The sequence below is a fragment of the Nomascus leucogenys genome, chromosome 3 (genome assembly GCF_006542625.1).
Source record: "Nomascus leucogenys isolate Asia chromosome 3, Asia_NLE_v1, whole genome shotgun sequence".
NCBI lineage: Eukaryota > Metazoa > Chordata > Mammalia > Primates > Hylobatidae > Nomascus > Nomascus leucogenys.
This window is the reverse complement of record NC_044383.1, coordinates 118,581,776-118,605,540: the sequence shown is the minus strand read 5'-3', so window position 1 is coordinate 118,605,540 and position 23,765 is coordinate 118,581,776. Positions and strand designations below refer to the sequence as shown.

General features: G+C 39.2%; 1 protein-coding gene across 1 annotated transcript in view; it reads left to right on the top strand.

Annotated features, from left to right (window-relative positions):
• MOXD1 (monooxygenase DBH like 1) overlaps positions 1–23,765 on the top strand; it is a 105,756-nt gene that overhangs the window by 4,824 nt on the left and 77,167 nt on the right. The window contains exon 2 of the mRNA XM_003255722.3: positions 23,162–23,308. Within this exon, the coding sequence (XP_003255770.1) occupies positions 23,162–23,308 (147 nt within the window). The remainder of the gene's footprint in view (positions 1–23,161; positions 23,309–23,765) is intronic.

The following is a 23,765-nucleotide window of genomic DNA, read 5'->3' as shown; positions in this document are numbered from 1 at the left end:
GATTATTCTAGCAAGTTGTTTATCAAGTTTGTTAATCTTTTCAAAAAACTAACTTTTCCTTTTATTGATCCTTTGTATTTTTTTTGTCTCTGTTTTGTTTAGTGTTGCTCTGATCTTTATTATTTCTTTTCTCCTACTAATTTTGGGTGTGGTTTTTCTTGTTCTTCTAGTTTTTTTAGGTGAATTATTAGATCGTTTATTTGAAATCTTTCTACTTTTTGATGTAGGTGTTTGTTGCTGTAAACTTTCCTCTTAGCACTGTTTTTACTGTATCCTATAGGTTTTGATATGTTATTTTCCATTTTATTTAATAATTTTTTTGATTTCCTCCTTAATTTCTTTCTTGACCCAATGGTCATTCAGGAGTATGTTGTTTAATTTTCATGTATTTGCGCAGTTTCTAAAGTTCCTCTTGTTATTGGTTTCCAGTTTTATTTCATTGTGGTCTGAGAAGATACTTGATATGATTTCGATTTTTAAAAATCTATTGAGACTTGTTTTGTGTCCTAACATATGGGCTGTCCTAAGGAATGTTTCATGTGCTGATGAGAGGAATGTATATTCTGTAGCTGTTGGATGAAATGTTCTGTAAATGCCTGTTAGGTCCATTTAGTCTAATGTGCAATTTAAATCCAATGTCTCTTTGTTAATTTTCTGTTTAGATGACCTGTCTAATGATGACAGTGGGCTGTTAACGTTCCTAACTATTATTGTATTGGAGTCTATCACTCCCTTTAGATCTAATAATAATTGCTTTATAGATCTGGGTGTTTTGGTGTTGAGTGCATATATATTTAGAATTGTTGTATTTCTAAATATATATCCAGTTCTTGCTGAGTTGATCCCTTTATCATTACATAATGACTTTCTTTGTAAAGTGTTTTACTTAAAGTATGTTTTACCTGATATAAGCATAGCCACTCGTGCTCACTTTTGATTTTTGTTTGCATGGAAGTTCTTTTTCCATCCTTTAATTTCAGTTAGTATGTGGCTTTACAGGTGAGATGAGTATGGTAAGCAGTGTAGAGTCAGGTCATGTTTTTTAATCCATTCAGCCCATCTGTATTTTTAAGTGAAAGTTTTAATTTGTTTACATTCCGGGTTATTACTGATATGTGAGAGCTTATTCCTCTTATTCTATTAGCTGATTTCTAGTTGTTTTGTGTATCCTCTGTTCCTTTCTTACTCTATTATTTTTTTATTATTGTGGTTTTGTGGTTTTCCTGTAGTGGTAACCTTCTAGTCTTTTCCTTCTTTTATGTTTGCTCTAGTAGTTTTTATATTTCATGTGTTTTAATGATATTAGATATTGTTCTTTCACTTTTGGGTGTAGGACTCCCTTGGCATTTCTTGTAGATCTGGTCTAGTGGTGATAAACTGCCTCAGCTTTTGCTTGTCTGGGAAAGACTTCATTTCTCTTTCATTTTCTAAAGAATAACTTTTCTGGGTATGGTATCCTTGGTTGGCAGTTTTTTTTTTCCTTTCAGCATCTTGAATATATCAGCCCATTCTTTCCTGGTCTATAAGGTTTCTGCTGTTAGTCTAGTCTGATAGAGCTACCTTTATAAGTGACTTGATGCTTTTCTCTTGCTTTTTTGAGTTTTATCTGTGTCTTTGACCTCTGATATTTTGACTATAATGTGCTGAGCAGAAGAACTTTTTGAATTGTTATCTATTTGGAGACCTTTGAGCCTCTTGTTTCTGGATGTCTAAAGTTTTTTGCAAGACTTGGGAAGTTTTTATCTATTGTTTTGTTAAATAGGTTTTCTAACTCCTTCATTTTCTCTTCACCTTCTCAGATCCTAAATTCAAATACTTAGTTACTTTATGATGTTATATAGGCTTTGCTCACTCTTCTTTTATCCTTTTTATTTATTTTTGTCTGAGTTATTTCAAAATACCTCCCTTCAAGTTCTGAGATTCTTTCTTTTGCTTCATCTAGTCTATTGTTGAAGTTTTAGAATGTATTTTGTATTTAATTCAATGAATTCTTCAGTTGTAGAATTTGTTTGTTTCTCTTTTTTTATGACATCTATCTCTTTGGTAAATTTCTGATTTATTTCCTGAATTGCTTTCCTGGTTTCTTTGCATTATTTTTCAGTATTCTGTTGTGTCTTACTGAGCTTCTTTAAAATCAATATTTTGAATTCTTTTTTGGGGGGTATTTCTTAAATTTCTTTTTGACGAGAATCTATTGCTGGATAATTATCGTGTGCCTTTGGAGATATCATATTTCCTTATTTTTTCATGCTTCTTGTGTCCTTACATTGATCATTTGTGCATCTGATATAACAGTTGCTCCAGTTTTTTGAATTTGCTTTCATAGGGGATGACATTTCTTGAAGATTTATCTATGGTGTTGGCTGGGTAGGGCACTTTGGCCTTGACTCTAGGTGTGGGTGGTTGTATAGTCTCTGTGTAATTTTTCCAGCTGTAAACAGTGTCAGTGGTGTCTGTGATTTCCTCAGTGGTTTAGGGTGTGATTATTAGTGGAGGTTGTGGTGAAGTTTTGCTGGGAACTAGGACATTAGGTGGGCCAGTCTTTGGGCCTCAGTGGTGGCAGTAGTGGGTTGAGCATTAGCCTCTCCAGGTGCTGGGAATATCATGGTGGGTCAGGAGGATGGGCAGGTTATCATGCTTCTGGGTAGCAGGTATGCTGCGGCAATGGCAGCAGCTGTGGTGGGACAACTTTCTGGAACCCAGGTGGTCAGTGCTGGTGTTGGTGATGTCCATGATGAACTGGGCAAACCGGTCCTCAGTCCTGCAGATGGCACATGAAAATGTACAGCTACCTTTTTGTTGAGGTGGCAAGGTCACTTCCAGTGGCTCCTGCCTCAGCCCAACAGTGGTGTCTGTGGGTGATGAGTGTCAGTTGGGCTCCAGGGATATGGAGGTTCAGGGGCTCTTGGGCCCCCAGGCAGGACACATTCTGGCAGGGGCGGGGCTTTCATAATGGCACCGTGCTGCAGCCGCTTAGGACTTGGGGGTTTACAGAACTCAGCATGAGCTCCCTGTCTAGAACAATGCCGTTATGTGATCTCTAGGCAGTACTCTGTGAGTCTCAGGGCCCATGAAAGTCCAAGGGCTCTCCTATGGTTAGCACTGTAGAATTCTGTGGCAGGAATGTGGACCACTTGGTGTCTCTCACTTACCCTTTCCTCTCATTAAGGAGCCTCTCCGGGCTCCCAGCTGATCCCAGCTAAGCTGGCTTCCTTGCTTCCCTCTCCTTCCTTGCTTTCAGTGCTTCCCATCACTTCTCTGTTGAATTCCAGTATTCTCTCTCAGATGATCTATTCAAAATGTGATTATCTAATTGCTATTTTAGCTCCTCTCCCTGGAAAAGGTGAGTACCAGATGCATTTAGTCGGCCATCTTGAAGCTTCCTGTCTACATGCATCCTTTCTCTCTTGGCACTACTGAAATTGGGGGCAATCTTTACTTATTCTCCTTTCCTTTTCCCACCCCCTTCTCTCTCTGACACACACACACACACACACACACACACACACACTCCACTCACAAGGAGTTGGAAGCAGTTGGTAATTTTTCAACTGTCTTCCTATTCTATACCCTCTCCACCCTAGAAAAAGACTTCTGAAATTCAGCAACCATATATTTTTCTGTAGCTGACAATCACTAATTCAGGGTTAGATCCAATGAGACTACCTCCAGAGGGCAGTGTGACATTTACCTGCGGACCTGTGGAGTTAGGAAATCAGATTTTACTTAAAGCCACAGGCCCTTTAAAACTATATCCGGGGACCTGGCATATGGAAATTTGCGCTGCCCATTTTAACCTTTTTGACTCCTTCTGGAGATATTTCCACAAAGAGGATATTAACAGGTATGATCAAAATGGGAAAGAAAAGAGAGAAATGTGGTTGTAAAGTGAAGCCTATCTCAGCATAATTTATTGGATAAATTGTTCTGGAGCAGCTCATGCTTGTGGAAACATTTCCCTTGAATGCTGCCGAGGTCAGTTTCTACACCGTCTTTCACAGAAGTGTCGGGATGAGGTGGGAAGCCATCTCCTTTTGCACTGGCTTTTCAAAACCTCACTATTTTGTCTCAGTGAATCAGTTCAACTCTCATTGCCCTGATGGATTCATGTCCTTTCCTTGTTCTTTTGCCCCTTTTTGACAGAGCAACTCCACCCCCACCCGAATCATTTAGCAACTGTGAGTGCCCATTTGAGGCAAGTAATGCAGTAGATGAATGCTGAGTTTGTGTGAATTAGAGAAGAGAGCAACGTTGTTGAATATGCCTGTTGAATTTGCACAAAAATTGATTCACCCTTCTTATGGGGGTATAAATCGCCGGTGAATGGAGGCTGAAACATATATTATCATTTCTTACAGCCTTGCTTGCTTGTCTCAAAAACTGAAGCCTTCTGTGATGCGAAGTGTCTTCAGCAGCAGGGTAATTGCTGCCGGGCCACTTGCTGAGGAAGTGCTTGGAGCTGATTTGAAATCACAGAAAACAGTAAGCATTCTTTGTGGTTAACGATGTGCTTCTTTTAAGCACACCCCAGCCAACGGCAACAAAGAAATGTTTGGAAAGCAAATTGAAAGGCTGTAAGGGAGAGATGAAGAGAGTGTGCAACCCTGACACAGCTCAGCTGGTGCTTTGTTAAGAGATATTTATAAGTCTTCAGATTATGCCCCCCAATTTCCAGGCAACGAAGAGACCTCTCCAAGTGTCATGCTTTGTGCATTAGTAATAAGGACACATGCTCTACAGTAATGCTGGAACACAGGATGATGCTCTTCAGCTGTATGCTTCTCCCTGGCAGAGCAGATGATTTCATAATTAGCCTGAGGAAACAGGCAGAACTAACAGCCAAGGAAACAATGCACCTGAATTGACAAACGAAGTTCAAGGCTTTAGGCAACCGATGGCATATTTCTAGGGTGTTGGAAGGAGAGGCAAGAGTCTACTTCAAAGAAACTGAATGGTGGTTTATTGATTTTTCATTTGTAATAGAGCCATATTAAAATAAAGTTACTGGTGAAAGGGATGAATTCATTACACATTGTCATGTTTCTGGAAGTATTTGATCCATATGTAATAAAAAAAAAACTGCGTATGGATGACTCACAATGCTTTTTATTGTAACTTAAAAAAAAACTGGTAAAGAACTTTTAAACAGGAAAAACATTTCTCCAGGAAGCTTATTCTAAATCTATTTCTTTTTAACTTGTTAAATTTCAGTAGAAAAAAAAAGCTGTTCATAAGGACACCATATAGCATATACGCAAAAATGTCTGCAAAAATAATTTCAAATGGATAATTTTTATTAACTGTAAGCTACGGATTATATATCTGAGTATCATACAAATAATGTATAGATCACATTTAATTTATTATGAAGGTCTATCTTATTCATCTAATTTAGCCAAACATTGTGAGAAAATCTTGACGCCATTCTTTCTTTTATGAGCTAAATATTGATGTTTTGCGTATTTACTCGCTGCCTCTTAAGAGCTCGTACTTCGGTTGATTCCCCTCAAACCTCCTACTCTTCCTTGCCTCTCCCCTCAATGTTTCAGGTGAGAAAACTAAACCTTAGGTAACTATTAAATGGCTTATTGGGCCATGCAGATCAGCAGCCTGGATTTATTCCTCTGAGTCCCAGTTTGGTACTCTTCTTCTCCTGAAAGCAAACTGTAGCTTACATAAAAACGTATGTTAATTTTCCTCCTAAATAGTGAAAGAACATGTATAATCAGATACATTTTAAACAAATTGATAAAATGAAATCATGGCATTTCTCTTACTGTTTTTATTCCACTATAAATGGCACACTGACACATTTCCATAATATGATTTTTATGATTTTTCATTCATCATATGCCATACCTTGTGATAAGTCCTTACAGTGTGTTCTCATGCAATTCTCATGATAGTCCTGTGTGGTCAATATCTTATTACTCTCCTTTTGTAGGTGTATAAATGTGGGCCTTCATGTCACACAGCATGGAAATTGTGGCTGTCATATGACTGTTTCAGGAAAGTACTCAGAATGTTGGAATGTTCATTTACTGAATATTCACTGAATGTTTATTGAACACTTCTAGATGCTGGGGACACAACATTGAATGAGATAAAACCACTGGTATCATGGAGCCCGTATTGTGGTGGTGGAGGTAGCATTAAACAAATAAATAAGCAAGAGAAACATCAGAAAGTGCTAAGTGCTGTGCAGATAATTAAAACGGAGTGATGTGATAAGCAGTGTGTCTGTGTGGCTATCTGAGATCAGGATGCTGATACTCAAAACATGAAAGAAAACAAGTGTCCCAAGTTTTGAAGGTTGTCTTTTGACGTTAACCGTAGTGTGTACAATTCAAAACATTATGTACTATGAAGAAGATGATCTGGCATAGGCATCAAAGAACTCAGTAGACCTTGAATACAGGAAACTACCTACCTGGGGAAAATATAATTAATATTTTTTTCAAATGTGTCTGAACCGCATGAGCTCTCTTTTCTATTTCTGTGGCATTGTTACACAGATGTTTAGTAAGCTCAGCTAGAGTCTTTCAAGCTTTGATCTAGAGACTTGGTGATTTTATGGAAGTTTCTTTCTTAGTACTAGGCGTGGATGTATTTCTCTTATATTCTGTATTCCTTCTCATCTTCAATAATATTAGAGAGCTAAAGGCCTTTGAGAAGATAGATCAACAAAAAAATGTATGACTGGGGAAGATTTCCATTTTTCATGCAATTTTTAAACTAAAACTTTGAAATCTCAAGTTTCTTAGGAAAAACTAAATTTCTGTCTTTTTTTTTCTATGGAAACCTCACTTATAAAAGGAAACTCATGATAGACATGACCAGGTAGACACTAGGCCTCCTGGTACTTGGCAGACCCAGATCCTTTTGGATAGGGCCAAAATGAGTTCATGCTATGGCAGATTGCAGTCCAGACATGAGCAGGCCGAGTTAATAGAGAAGTAAGAACTGGGAAAGATACTTTTATTCCTATGTCAAAATTTCAATCTCATCTGCACATTAGAATCACTTGGAGATGTTTTAATAATTCCAGTGCCCAGGCAACCCCATCCCCCACCAGTCAAAGCACAATCCCTGGGAGGTGGACACAGGCATTAATATATTTTTCAAGTTTCTCCGTTGATTCCAATGTGGGGCAAGTTGAGTAACTACTGACCTTATATGGTTAGGTTCTTTGGTAGGAATCAGGCAATTCGACCTGCAGAAGCATGGAAAATTGCAGACACAGGACATGGGGATACAAAGCAAGATTCCATACACAACTGTTCAGAGTGACCATCTGAGGTTTTAAACAAGGGCTAGCATGTGCTTGCACATTTAAGATTATTTTTTAAGATAGGAAAATAAGCTGGGTTTTCCTGGCATGGAAACCCTTCTGGGATAAGCTTAATGAGTAAGTATTTTCTATAATTTATATAGTGAGGGCTGGGCACAGTGGCTCACTCTTATAATCCCAGCTACTCGGGAGGTTGAGGCAGGAGGATCACTTGAAGCCAGGAGTTTGAGGCTGTAGTGAGCTATGATTGCACCACTGCACTCCAGCCTGGGCAACAGAGCAAGACTCTGTCCCCCAAATAATAATAATAATAATTTATGGACTGACACAACAATTGTTGAACTGAGGGTAGAGGTATGTTTCAAAATTTTCTGAACTAGGAGCCTTTCTTTCATCCTCATAGCCCTCTCCCATTCCTACACACCTTTTGTCAACCGGTACCAGCTGCTGTATTTCTAAGCAACACGAATAACTGCACACACAGAGTTTAAAATTTAACAGTTGTGTGTGGTCACAGCGTGTCAAAGCAATGTTATTTCATTTCATTAGTAAATGAAAGTCCTAGGTAATTGTAGGCTTGTATTTAAGCCAAGAGAAGTATTCTTCTCCAAAATCTTTTATTAGAATTAACAGTAACAAAATGGACCCCCTTTTTATTCTGAAAAATTCTCCAGCGTCTTTCCAGTTATGTAAATAGATATCCCTTCCCTTCCCTTTCCTCTCCATTCTCCAAGGTTACTAATAAGCAGTGAAATGCCCTCAAGCTATAGTTGCAGAAGGGAGGAGGAGGAAGAGTAACAGCAGTGGTGGATAATTAGTATCTTATTAGAGTATGGAAGGAACATTTGCAAGTTGATGACTGTGTCAATGCTGCCAAATCTTCTAGAGGTACCAGGAATGATTCCATGTGCTTGGCAGATATTCAATAAATATCTGCTGAGAAGTAAAGAGCAGGAAATCTTCTAGACGGGGTGTGAATCCCAGCACTGCTTGCTGCTTATTCATTGTGTGGCCCTTGGCAAACTCCTTAACCTAAGTGACAGTTTCTTTCTGTGAAGAAGGGAGATCATATTTAATGCATGGGCTTTTGTGAGGATTAAATGAAATAGTCACGTAAAACTCTTAGTAGAGTATGTGACACAGTGAAAATACTTAATAAATACAAGATGTAATGAATCAATCGCTTAGTCTAATGAGAGGATAGTCAGAAGACCACATGAAGACAAATATTCCAGTTTTTGAACTTAGGGAAAAGGTCTGCACTAAATGTATAGGTGGGAGAGATTATAGTAATTTTTGAAAAAACTTTGAAGTAAAACTTGAAGTAATTGGTTTGTGAACACCTTGTAATCATTAATGACTAGAGACCAGCATGGTTTCAGTACACAGATTATACAAGACTGCATTTTCTTTTGCATTTGATTTGCTGGACCTGTAGATTAGGGTATTAAATATAGGTGCATCTGAGTGATAGTAAGGTATTTTGCAGGGTTTCTCACTATATCCTTGTAGAGGATGCACTAATAAAGTTGAATTAGTTATAATCCTAAATATTTTAAACCCATATCCCAAACTCTTTTTTTTTAGACGGAGTTTCACTTTTTTGCTAGGCTGGAGTGCAGTGGCGCGATCTTGGCTCACTACAACCTCCGTTCCCCAGGTTAAAATGATTCTCCTGCCTCAGCCTCCAGAGTAGCTAGGATTACAGGCGTGCACCACCATACCCGGCTAATTTTTGTATTTTTAGTAGAGATGGAATTTCACCATGTTGGCCAGGCTGGACTCAAACTCCTGACCTCAAGCGATCCACCTGCCTCGGCCTCCCAAAGTGGTGGAATTACAGGCGTGAGCTACCGTGCTCTGCCCCAAACTCATTATTAATAGACTGGCTACATTAGGTTACATAATGAGGACTTAAAAGATGGCCATATTCTAAAATAATAAAAGGAAACTAAAAGTTAAAAATTCATTGGGAATACAAGTAAAGTTCAACAACTCTGTTAAAAAATGATCTGTGCCTGTACACAGTATAAAATTGTACTTAACTGGAATTCATATGAAAAAGCTCTACATATTAACTATATTGTGTTAGCTCAATACAATGTGGCTGCCAAACAGATAAATGCAATATTAGCCTAAAATTCTACTGCTCATATCAAAGGAAGTAATACTGACATAGCACCCTATCTTAGGCTGACCACACCAGAGGACTCCTTCTGGAAATAGCTTTTAATGGACATATGGATAAACTGGAGCATATCAAAGAATTACAAGGATGGTTGAAACCTTGGGAAATCTGAGTACCTGAGGAACGAAAAACAGCTGGCGATATTTTGCCTGGAGAAAGAACAATGAGAAAGACATGATCATTGTCTTTGGAGTAGTAGTGTACAGTCTTGCTCAGGAAAGGTGGATTAGTGTCTACTTATTAAGCCCCAGAAGAAAGAAGAGAAGACCCAATAAATATAATTAAAGAGTAGAAGAATTTAGCTTACTATAAGGAATACATTTCTGACAATCAGAGATATTAAAATTGAGTGGGTTGCCTTGTAAGATTGTGAGATCATGAGCATTCTCACTGGAAGTATTAAATACTGCGTAATCATTTCTTAAAACATTTTTGAGACAAATTCTCCTTTGATGGGAGCTGGGATTAGGTTTCCTTCAGCCTGTCTTCCATCTTATGTGTGATGCTAAAATTACTTTGCATTTACACTTTCAGGTTATTCAAGAAATGAATGGAAGGGAAGACATTAGCAACTATAACACTGTCTATATTGTTTTTTCACCTGCCTCAAGAAGTTTGCCTGGTCTCTGGATAGATATGCATTGAATCATTACAATGGTTATGAGAGTATTTCATCTCTTTTCCTGTTTTTTTTTTTTTTTTTTTTTTTTTTTTTTTGAGACGGAGTCTCGCTCTGTCACCCAGGCTGGAGTGCAGTGGCGTGATCTCTGCTCACTGCAAGCTCCGCTTCCCGGGTTCACGCCATTCTCCTGCCTCAGCCTCCCGAGTAGCTGGGACTACAGGCGCCCGTCACCAAGCCCGGCTAATTTTTTGTATTTTTAGTAGAGACGGGGTTTCACCGTGTTAGCCAGGATGGTCTTGATCTCCTGACCTCGTGATCCGCCCGCCTCGGCCTCCCAAAGCTCTGGGATTACAGGCATGAGCCACTGCGCCTGGCCTTTTCTTTCTTTTCTTTTCTTTTTTTTTTTTTTTTGAGATGGAGTCTTGCACTGTCTCTCAGGCTGGAGTGCAGTGGGGCGATCTCGGCTCACTGCAAGCTCCGCCTCCCGGGTTCACGCCATTCTCCTGCCTCAGCCTCCCGAGTAGCTGGGACTACAGGCACCCGCCACCACGCCCAGCTAATTTTTTGTACTTTTAGTAGAGACGGGGTTTCACCATGTTAGCCAGGATGGTCTCGATCTCCTGACTTCGTGATCCGCCCGCCTCAGCCTCCCAGAGTGCTGGGATTACAGATGTGAGCCACTGCGCCCAGCCTCTTTTCCTGTTTTTAATTTCAGTATATTGGTTGGGTGTAGTGGCTCACGCCTGTAATCCCAGCACTTCGGGAGGCCAAGGAAGGCAGATCCCTTGAGGTCAGGAGTTCGAGAGTTTGAGACCAGCCTGGCCAACATGGTGAAACCCTGCCTCTACTAATAATACAAAAATTAACCAGGCATGGTGGCGGACACCTGTAATCCCAGTTACTTGGGAGGCTGAGGCACGAGAATTGCTTGAACCCAGGAGGCGGAGATTGCAGGGAGCCAAGATTGTGCCACTGAACTTCAGCCTGGGTGATGGAGTGAAACTGTGTCTCAAATAATAATAATAATAATAATTTCGGTATATTTTGAATTCCCTATAGTTGTTATGTGTAAGTTTTGAAATCTGAAAAAATAATTAAAAGAGGGAAATAATTAAATCTGAAAAAATAATTAAAAGAGGGAAAAGAAGGTTTTCTGACTTCCTTACTCAAAGGAAGGTGGAGGGCTTCAAAAGCAAAGCTGAGCGTGAAGTTTCTGAGGTCCTGAACCCCTCCCCTGGTGGTGCATTACTTTGACCTAAGAACAGTCTACCTGTTCTCTGCCTCCTGGCCTTCCCTCTAGCTAGGCATCTTAAACTTAACCTGACTTAACTCCAACCTGTTTCCTTCCCAGGCTTCCCCGTCTCTCTACAAATGGCACTTCTTGTTAGCTTTAGCTCCAGTCAAAAATTAGAAGCCATTCTTCTTTCTGCTCCTTCCTTCACCCAATATATAAAACCCATCATCAGGTTCTATTGACTCTTCCTCGAAACTAAATCTAACACCTGCCCACCTCTCTCCAGTGATACTACCACTCAAGCTTGAACCTGCAGGACCACTGCCAGGCTCCTGAGTGTCTTCCAACCACCAATCCTATTCCTTCTTCTCCTCATTCCTCACATGGAAGCCATAGAAATATAGAGATACAGATACAGATATACATTATGCCACTTGCTGCTTATAGCTCCCTACAATGGCATGTAAGTTATCACAATGTTTGGGGCCTCATCTGATCTCTGCTGACCTCAGGGACCTCTTTGGGCACTGTAATTCAGTCCCACTGGCTTTTATTTGCTTCATCACACTGGATAACCCAACCTCCTGTCCAGGACCTTTTCAATAGCTACTCTCTCTTCCTGGAAACTACTTTCCCACACATTGCATGGATGGTTCCTAATTGTGGTTTACTTCTCAGCCTAAGTATCATTGCCTCAGTGGTGACTTTTCTGATCACTCACCCTGAAATAGCCTTCTGAACCCCTATTATCTCTGTTTTATTTTTCTGTAAGTATTTATCTAAAAATTGTTGGATATTTTATTTAAATTTCTTTAGAAATTGTCTGCCCACCCCAAACTAAAGTTCCATTGTCTACTGTCCAGTATAGTCATGTATCCTCAACCCTACCCAAGGTCTGAAGAATGGTCACTCAATAAAGTATATGCTGGGGAAAGAAAGGAGAGGGGAGAAGGAGGAAAAAAGGAAGAATGAAAGGGAGGGAGGGAGGAAGGAAGGAAGAAGGAAGGAAGGAAGGAAGGGAGAGAGGGAGGGAGGGAAGGATAAAGGAAAGAACTAGTTTTAACTTCAAAATTTATTCCTTGCAAAAAATAGACATAACCAGTTAAGAGAATTCTTTTTTTTTTTTTTTTTTGAGACAGAATCTCGCTCTGCCGCCCAGGCTGGACTGCAGTGGCACGATCTCGGCTCACTGCAACCTCCACCTCCCAGGTTCAAGTGATTCTCCAGCCTCAGCCTCCCAAGTAGCTGGGATTACAGGCGCCCGCCACCACAACCGGCTAATTTTTGTATTTTTAGTAGAGATGGGGTTTCACTATGTTGGCCAGGCTTGGCTCAAACTCCTGACCTCAGGTGATCCACCCACCTTGGCCTCCCAAAGTGCTGGAATTACAGGTGTGAGCCACTGCACCCAGCCATCATCCACATTTTTAAAAAATTAAGGTGATGGGATAGGATGAAGGCAAAGTAGTATCTTATTCAGATGGTATAGTCTGAAATTGTTTTTTCCACTGAAATATTCCAAATGAAGTGTCAAAATTTTGATTTTATTCTGTATCTTTGATGATTCTATAATTATAGCAAGGTATTACATTATCCTACGTGACAACTGAAATGAGACAGTTGGCATGGGAGAAAATTCAGGATGTTTGTGTTTAGAAGGTGACACTTAAAGGACAAACAGTTGCTCAGGTGGGCCTTTTTCTCATTGGAACACTAGCTACAGGGTTCATATTTTGGCATTTTGGTAGGTATTTAACAGATCCCTTATTAGACATAGACAGTTTCAGCTTTATCTGAAGTGGTTTCTAAAAGGTAAGCACCTTCTATTTTGACATTCCACTTAAATTTCTAAGATTAGTGAAGAAATAACTTATTAAGATCAGCTTATACTGAACTCTGAAGATTGTGTTTATATAATTTGTTTATACAGCTCTATGATTTTTTAGGATCAAAGATTCCCTTTAACTCAAAATATTTATCATTATACTATCAATATTATTAAACCACCATAACACTTATTATAGAAATTGATATTATAAACAAATGTTTGAAGTAACGAGGCTTTTGAGATTTAGAAAAAGAAAAACTACAAGCACCTGTTGAAGAAAATGATGACAGATGGTAACATTTTTCTCAAGAATCTCCCTGCAGCTGTGCTTACATTCAGTTTTCAAAGCGCAACCAAGGTCTATTCATATCTTTTATTACACCCGTAAGAGTTTTTACTTCCTCCTGTGTAACACAGCACCAGTCAAAGATTTTATTTGAGAGAAAAATAGACTGACAATGAGTGAGAACCAATTTAACACCTGTGCCATCATGCTTTTAAACAAGAGGTCATAGCAAGGTTTTTTTGGTATATGTTATCTCAGTTTGAAAGTGACAGCAAGTACTCAGGCTATCATGCTAAATAACAGATGTCAACTTACTATCAGCTTCTAATGGCAATTTATGTTATTGTTGCTACATAGCACTTTGAAACCTCAAGTATATATTTCATACGTTTTTCAAAGCACGAAGTGTTCAAAAGAAAAAATATCTTGTGACAATATGTTTCAGGAGTAATAGTCTACGGTACAACTGAAAATTAGCTTTATTATTGGAATCGAATTATTAACTCATATTTTCAGGTGTAACAAGTAATTTTTTATCTAAAAATATATAAACAAGCTAAATACATAATCAGTATAATCCACAAAACAAAAAAATAATACCTCAGTGATGATTCATATTGAAACTGATCTAAATCAGTGTTTGAATTAGAATATGACTGAGATCCACAGAAAGTCATTTATATAGAATAACATTACCTCGTTTATTTCACTTTGCAGATCATTAATACTGTATAAATGTGAGAATGACTTCTGTATGTCAGCTTTTATATTTACATTTTAAAAAACATCTACTTTTTTTCTTAAATTCTTACAAAATTTATACAGAATCATGATTCTCTGAATCCTCTCCATCCTTCTTACCCACATAAAGTCTAATTTTAATGATTCTTAATTGGAGTGACTTTTATCAATATTGTATATTTATATGTGTATATTATATGTTAAATACGTATATTATACAATTACATTTTTATAATGACTGTGATACCAGGCCATGACAACAAGAGTGCACAGTGATCAATATTTCTATTTTTATTTTTTAAATCCTGGAATATAAAGCACCATAGGAAGATAGCTGAGGAATGGCCTTTACCATGAGTGCATAATAGAGCTGCATTTGATTCTATTCGCTAAATAAAATGAGGAGTGGGTGAGGATGTCATTTGGTTCTAATTCTAAAGGTGAAATCAGATGTAGTGAAAATGACGTAGGAAGTTTTCTTAAGTATCTCTTAAGTACTATACAGTATGGTTTTGTGAATATCAACTTCTAAGTGACTTTACCTGTATTTGAACTCTTAATTGGTCAATGTTTTGCTGTATCTGTTTCATTCTCTAGTATTTTTCCTAGAGGATGATAGTAACACAATAACCTATCCATTGATTATCCACTTGAATAACATTTATCCCTTTGTCAGACTGTCAGGAGACTTAAATTCATTTAACACTTTTTTCAGGTTTAACCAATCTGAATCTCAAGACTGATGGTTTTATTGCTGACTATTCTTTCAGTGGCTTGCTTTTTTTTTTCTCCTTCTATTTCCCTCTTTTCTTTTCCGCTTTTCATCCTCCAGGCAAGAATAGTTGAATGCTATGAAGTTTAGGATCCCAATTTTTTTTTTGCCTTTTTCTCTTCTTTTACTTCATTTAATTGTGCTTTTAAGATTGGCCAATATGCCACTTCTGTTGTATAATATTGACAGTATTAAGGCTGTGTTTGATTACAGTCCATGTATTTTCTTAATACAGACAGGAGAAATAAGGTACTACTGGGGAATACTTTGGTCCCATTAAGTTAAACTATTTCTATACCACAAAGCTGTGAATATCAGATGATAGGTTCTTGTGTTTTATCTTTTATTTTCAAAATTATCTCCTTATTTAGATTTAACAGAAAGAAAAGCAGGATGCTCCTTTTCAAAGTATATGCATGTATTTCACGAGCATCTTCAATATGCCAGTCACTTTGTTAGGTACTGAGGATATAAATTAACATCAGAAAACCTTCTGAAACATGACTTCTCCCTCTTAGATCTATTTTTTTTTTCTTATTTATTTAAAATAGGTAGGGGATTATCTCCTTGTGTAAAAGGATTTAAAATAGTTGTTGCATGTATAAACTCTTTTTTTCTGAATACTAATGACAGTCTCCTAAGATTCATGTGCATGTAGGGGCTAAAAGGTCACAACAACATTCCCAGATTTCAGTGCCAGATGTGTCTGTATGGTAGATCATGCAGACCCAAAGTCATTCTAGCATCTGGTTAAACACATTCCATATCCGGTCTTAACCATGTGTAAATATAATTAAGAGCAAATGGGAAAATAATTGTCTTCCCCCCTTGTTTTGTTCCATTGACAATGTAAATAAGTATTCTAAAGGCACAAATTTATAACTGAAATACTAAGATTAACTTTTGAATTCTAGGCAATTATCACATGGTTGAAAAGATAAGGCAATGCCTAAAATAGATTGCATGCTACATGGGAATGTAAATAGAGGAATAGGAATTCAGAGAGGGAATGATCACTTCTGGTTGGAATGATCAAAGAAAACTTCATAGGGGAAATAGAATCATGAGCCTTAGCGGGAAAAAGAGATTCAGTAGGTGGAGTTAGTGGAGAAGATATCTTAGTTGAATGAAGAGAGTAGGGGGGATAGGGAAGAAGAATGTGAACAAAAGCAAAGAGCTGGGAAAAGGCAGAGTAATTGAAGGGAGCAATTAGTACAGGTCCCGTGGTGAGATTGATAACAGGTAACCTGGAAAGCCAGGTTAGGCTCAATGTGAGGAAACCTGGACCCTGAATTATAGACTTTGTACTATATACTGTTGAATAAAATGCAGTGACACACTGAGAGTGATTTTTCAAGGAAGACTATGACAGAGTATGTAAACGTAGAGTGTGGGAAATAGGAATAGTCAAAATGAAATAGAACTAAAAGGTAGGTTCATTTTCAAAGGAAGACTTGATAGAAGCAGGGGCTATGTGTGGAGATGTGAGTCACATGAAAGAAGTTAAAGAAAACTGCAGGCCGGGCATGGTGGCTTACACCTGTGATCCCAAACTTTGGGAGGCTGAGGCAGGCAGATCACTTGAGCTCAAGAGTTTGAGACCAGCCTGGGCAACATGGTGAAAACTCATCTCTACAAGAAATAAAATTGAACCCAGGAGGATGAGGCTGCAGTGAGCTGTGATTCCACCACTGTACTCCAGCCTGGATGACAAAGTGAGACCCTGTCTCAAAAAAGAAAAGAAAAATAAAGACTACAGTTTTGAATTTAGATAGCTAGGAGAATGGTAGTATAATTAAAGAAATTCAGGAACACAAGTAAAATATGAATACAATTTTGGATCCATTGCATTTGAAATGACACTAAGACTTCCAAGGGAAAAAGACTTTTGAATATGTGATACTGAATAAAGGTGATAATTTGTAACTATTGGAGTGGATGAGATTCCCAAATGGTGAAATATGAAGACAGAAATATAATTTTTTTTTTTGAGACGGAGTCTTGCTCTGTTGCCCAGGCTGGAGTGCAGTGGCACAATCTCGGCTCACTGCAAGCTCCGCCTCCTGGGTTCACGCCATTCTCCTGCCTCAGCCTCTCCGAGTAGCTGGGACTACAGGTGCCCGCCACCATGCCCGGCTAACTTTTTGTATTTTTTAGTAGAGACGGGGTTTCACCGTGGTCTCGATCTCCTGACCTCGTGATCCACCCGCCTTGGCCTCCCAAAGTGCTGGGATTACAAGCGTGAGCCACCGCGCCTGGCCGATAGAAATATAATTTTAAGGACAGAACTTTGAAGTCCTTAGTTAGAGAATGGGAGGTGAAAGTAGAGCCAGGGAATAACAGAAATAAACTGTTCATGGTGGACAATCACCTGTAGGGCTTTCCACGTGGAGAATGTGCCTTGCTTTGTTTCCCAGACTTGTTCTTAAACTTAGGGGGAAGAATTCAGTCTTTTATCATTAAGTATGTTAGCTGTAGGTTTTTTATAGGTGCCCTTTAAAGGGTTGAAGAAGTGCCCTTCTATTGCTAGTTTACTGAGAGATTCTGCAGTGAATGAATGTTATAAACTGTTTTTTTCTGCATTTATTGGGTTCAGCATATGGTTTTTCTTTTTTAGACTTTTGATGTGCTAGGTCATACTGATTGATTTTCTAATGTTAAGACAACTCTGCACGATCATGCTATATTATTCTATTTTATGTTGCTGGCTTCTATTTGCTAAGAAATATTTCTATTTCTATTTTTAAGGAAATACACATCTAGGTCCATGAGTGATAATGGTGTGTAGTTTTTTTGGTAGTGTCTTTAATTTTGGTAACAAAGTAATGCTGGTATAAAAAAAGGAATTAGGAACCCGGGAGGCGGAGGTTGTGGTAAACTGAGATCGTGCCAAGCTGAGATCATGCCATTGCACTCCAGCCTGGGCAACAAGAGTGAAACTCTGTCTCAAAAAAAAAAAAAAAAAAAAAAGAGTTAGGAAGTGTTCTGTCCTCTTTCATTTTCTAGAAGAATTTGTGAACAGTTGGTACTACCTCTTCCTTAAATATTAGGTAAAATTCCAAGTGAAAGCATCTTGGCCTAGGATTTTCTTAGAAAGGTTTTTACCCATGAGTAGATTATAGAGCTATTCAGAGTACCTCTGTTTTTCTGAATGACTTTGGCTGGTTTTTGTCTTGTAAGGACTTTGTTTCTCATCTAAAGTATCCAATTATTTGGCTTCAAGATAAGCATAATATTATTAACCATTTAGTGTCTGTAGGATCTATTGTGATGTTTCTCCATTTCATTTACATCTATTTTCTATTTATTCCATCTTCTCTTTTTATTTTTTTCTCTTTTTCTGCTTTCTTTTACAATCAGTATTTTTATTTTGATTCCATAAAGTAGATATTTTTTAGGATAGAAAGAATGAAAATGGGAGCTCTCATGTATCATAACTGAAATTCTCTCAATAAACTGAGATGTGTGATCATAAGCTGAGGATGGGGAAATGTCAGAATCTTGCATAGAGAAGGTTTAGAATATTTGTTTTGGGAGGTGTCTTCAGAAAATAGCAAGAGATTAACATGGATTTCCAGCCATTAGTGAGGGCCCAGCTGAAGTAAACATGTTAAATAATAATATTATTTGGATAGCTAAGGTGTATTATAATCAAATCTGAAGATCTGCCTCCAAAATAGGACCTCAAAGTTGGAAAATATGAAAAAAAAATTTTTTTTTTTTTTTGAGATGGAGTTTTGCTCTTGTGACCCAGGCTGGAGTGCAATGGCGCAAACTTGGCTCACTGCAACCTCCGCCTCCCAGGTTCAAGCAATTCTCCTGCCTCAGCTCAGCCTCCCATGTAGTTGGGATTACAGACACCTGCCACCACGCCCGGCTAGTTTTTGTATTTTTAGTAGAGATGGGGTTTCACCATGTTGGCCAGGCTGGTCTCAAACTCCTGACCTCAGGTGATCCACCCCCCTTGGCCCCCTAAATTGCTGGGATTACAGGCATGAGCCACCGCGCCCAGGCTGTGAAAAAAATTATAGTGGAATTACCATGGTGGTTAGGTTAGTTCATATTTAAATTTTATTTAAAATAAGATCCAACCATATTTTCCTTCAGTAAGGTTGAAGATATGAGCTTCTTTTAGACAACAGCATTTTTCTGGGAGTTCAGAACTTTGAAATAATTGGCAGCTGTCTTTTCTAAATATTAAGCACTCGCTTGATTACATAGGGCAGATGGCACAAGGGGTCATCAACATAAGTTGAGTGAAGTTTCTCTCATTTTCTAATAACTAAGTTACCTGAAAAGCCAGAAAAAGGTGGAATAGCTGGAAGGAGTTGGTATTGTTGAGTGGAAATAGAATGAGTGGAAAATTGGCAAACCAGCTGGATACTTCCATATTTTGTGGAAATAATGGTTTTGGAAACATATTTGCAAGACTCGGATAATTATTCTACTCCTTGAACTGATTACAGTTTGTATTGTATTGCAAAAACTGCTTGGATCATGTAATGAAATATGAGTTCAGTGAAAAGGCACAGTTAACTGATCTAAATTTCTCATTGTCTACAGACATTGTTATTTCATTTACATATTGAAAATCTATATGATGAAAAATGGGAAAATCACAGACTCACAGGAGTATTTCATTTAAATTACTTTCACAATTGCAACCCAGTTCTCAAAATAAGAATTTTGACAAACCTCAACTTTGGCAGAAGAAAAGTAACATTTTATGTGAAAAACTGACATAGCTAATTTCTGGAGACAGAAAAAATAAACAAAAATAAACGTACCCATCCTATCCCAGTGAGAGGTGACAGCATGCTGGCAGTCCTCACAGCCCTCGCTTGCTCTCAGCACCTCCTCTGCCTGGGCTCCCACTTTGGTGGCACTTGAGGAGCCCTTCAGCCCACCGCTGCACTGTGGGAGCCCCTTTCTGGGCTGGCCAAGGCGGGCCGAGCCGGCTCCCTCAGCTTGGAGGGAGAGGCGCCAGCGGGAACCGGGGCTGTGCACGGTGCTTGCGGGATGCTGGAGTTCCAGGTGGGCGTGGGCTTGGCGGGCCCCCCCACTTGGAGCAGCCGGCCGGCCCTGCCAGCCCTGGGCAGTGAGGGGCTTAGCACCCAGGCCAGCGGCTGTGGAGGGTGTACTGGGTCCCCCAGCAGTGCCAACCCAGTGGCTCTGTGCTCGATTTCTCACCGGACGTTAGCTGCCTTCCCACGGGGCAGGGCTCAGGACCTGCAGCCCACCATGCCTGAGCCTCCCACCCCCTCCATGGGCTCCTGTGCGGCCTGAGCCTCCCGAACGAGTGCCACCCCCTGCTCCACGGCACCCAGTCCCATTGACCACCCGAGGACTGAGGAGTACGAGCGCACGGCGCAGGACTGGCAGGCAGCTCCACCTGCAGCCCCTGTGCAGGATCCACTGGGTGAAGCCAGCTGGGCTCCTGAGTCTGGTGGAGATGTGGAGAACCTTTATGTCTAGCTCAAGGATTGTAAATACACCAATTGGCACTCTGTATCTAGCTCAAGGTTTGCAAACACACCAATCAGCACCCTGTGTCTAGCTCAGGGTTTGTGAGTGCACCAATCGACACTCTGTATCTAGCTGCTCTGGTGGGGCCTTAGAGAACCTTTGTGTCCATACTCTGTATCTAACTGAACTGATGGGGACGTGCAGAACCTTTATGTCTAGCTCAGGGATTGTAAACACACCAATCAGCACCCTGTCAAAACAGACCACTCGGCTCTACCAATCAGCAGGACGTGGGTGGGTCCAGATAAGAGAATAAAAGCAGGCTGCCCGAGCCAGCAGTGGCAACCCGCTCGGGTCCTCTTCCACACTGTGGAAGCTTTGTTCTTTCGCTCTTTGCAATAAATCTTGCTACTGCTCATCACTCTTTGGGTCCACACTGCTTTTATGAGCTGTAACACTCACCGCGAAGGTCTACAGCTTCACTCCTGAAGCCAGCAAGACCACGAGCGCACCAGGAGGAACAAACAACTCCAGACGTGTCGCCTTAAGAGCTGTAACACTCACTGCGAAGGTCTGCAGCTTCACTCCTGAGCCAGCAAGACCACGAACCCACCAGAAGGAAGAAACTCCGAACACATCTGAACATCAGAAGGAACAAACTCTGGACACGCCACCTCTAGAACTGTAACACTCACTGCGAGGGTCCGCGGCTTCATTCTTGAAGTCAGTGAGACCAAGAACCCACCAATTCCGGACACACCAGCAGTGGCCACTATGCTGTAGAAGAGTGAAAAAGGATCCAGACTCTGGGGCCAGAGTGCCAAGGTTTGAATCCTGCCTTTCCGTTTACTAGCTGTAAATCCTGGGCAAGTCGCTTAGCCTCTTTGTTCTTTGATGTCTTCATCTGTAAAGCAGAAAAATAGTTTTATCACGATAGATTTGATTTGAAGATTAGTTTAGTTAATACATGTAACAGGTGTAAACAGGGCCTGGTGCCTATAAGAAGCTGTAGTTATTGTTATCATTGTCAAGAAAGGTGAGTTAGACTCTGCATTGCCAAAAATTTGGGGTTTTAACATACTAAAGAAAATCTAGATGTGGTACCCTGGATGGGAAACATACGCACACTTATAATTACCATACAAAAGTGCTAGGAATAAAAATGCCAAATGCCATCTATTTGAGTATGACTTTTATAGACAATGGGAGGTTTTATCTTGTATATTGCATTTTCTCAGTCAAACATAGCTATAAATTCTTCAAATACAATTTTACTGTTAGTAAAAGTAATTATAATTATGTTTCAGCATGTATATTCTAAATCAACTGTACAACTTCTCAAAAATAAAATATCATCAGGTACTGAAAAACCAGAAAGGCAGTAATTAAGGCAAATTTTGTGTCTTTTATAAGTGACAAAAATTAATACTGTGATTTTGATGACTCAACAGAGTAGGCGAATGGTAAAAGGCATAAGAAGATATTTTGGGGATAAAACCAAACTATGGTGCAAAGGAGAAAATATGTATCGAATGGGCGCTAACCATGTAGGCAGTTATGCCCCCGCCCATACTATCTCACTTGTTTATTTTTCAAAATCTATAAAATAGGTATATATTATCCCCATTTTAGTAATGTTAAAACTTAAGCTTTCAGAGTTTTACTTCAACAATTCTTCAAGGCTGTTTAGGAGTACAACTGGGAATCACATCCTAGTCATTTTTTTCCAAAGCCAATGTTCTCTCCACCGCACTGGTCTGCCTCCCAGAAGTGATAGGTACACTGGCTGGGCACGGTGGCTCACACCTGTAATCCCAGCACTTTGGGAGGCCGAGATGGGCGGATCATGAGGTCAGGAGATCGAGACCATCCTGGCTAACATGGTGAAACCCCATCTCTACTAAAAATGCAAAAAAATTAGCCGGGCATGGTGGCGGGTGCCTGTGGTCCCAGGTACTTGGGAGGCTGAGGCAGGAGAATGGCGTGAACCCTGGGAGGTGGAGCTTGTAGTGAGCAGAGGTCGTGCCACTGCACTCCAGCCTGGGCAACAGAGCCAGACTCCGTCTCAAAAAGAAGTGATAGGTACACCGTTGAACAAGTTTAGTACAAAAATTATGGCTAATCCCCAAAAACAAAACTTCCCTAGTTTTTCAATATCGTGTAATTCAACTAGTTTTGTTTCTTTGCATATTTCCCATTGCATTTTATTTTAATAAGGATATGCCATTAAAAGTCATATTGAAACAACCTATAATCCGCACTTGCCCACGGATCTCTTTGCTCTTATGAATGGTGAAGTGGGGCTCCACCAGGAGTTGTAATAGAAAGAGTGATGACCTTAGGGCTGATTCTGGCTTTGCTGCTAACTAGTTATCAAACTTTTTTTGTATAAATGCAAACTTTGCGGTAAGACATTTCATAGTGCTATAGGCCCTCTTTTAATTTTTCCAAGGAAGGAAAGGCACACAATGGTATCAAATGTTTTATTCATTCCATCTCTTGATGCTCTATGATATTATCAATCTACACTATGCTTTCCTGAAAGGTCAGAAGTTCAAAGATGGACTAGTTTCCCAGGGACCTGATTCCCCAGTTGGAATACTCCAGCCCCTTGGAAATTCCCGGGATTTATAAAATAACTCTAGATATCAAGACTTTGTTTTTAAAGGTCCTATAAATTCTTTTCTCTTTGTATTTAGGTATCCTGATTTTTCTTTTCCATATTTTCCACAGGATTATTTTACAAATGCAAATAGAGAGTTGAAAAAAGATGCTCAGCAAGATTACCATCTAGAATATGCCATGGAAAATAGCACACACACAATAATTGAATTTACCAGAGAGCTGCATACATGTGACATAAATGACAAGAGTATAACGGTAAGGCATCTATGAGTGAATGCATGCATGAATAAATTGTATATTTACACTTGTGAAGCACTTTAAAGAATAAGAGAAACAAGTCATATAGTCTTTTTTCTAATATTTTTGAAATCTTTTTTTATTTTTATTTTTTAGTTTTTTTTAGCTCTTTCTTTTTTACTTTTTTAGAAGCCAAAAATGTATAAGACTGTAAGTTTCAATAAAATCCATTTTTGTGTGAGTTTAACATTTTGAAGATCCCTTTAAAATTTGTATGATTTAGCCATAAATACATCTTACTCTCCATGAAGTTTGAAAATACACAACAGATAACTGTTTGAAGTAATGTATTACACAAGAAAGAATTATGAATCTGAATATTAGGATATAATTCATCTGATTTGTAATGGACTAATCTTTGTAAATTCCTAAAATCAAGATGAATAGGTGGCTGATTATAATTGCCTATTGGCAT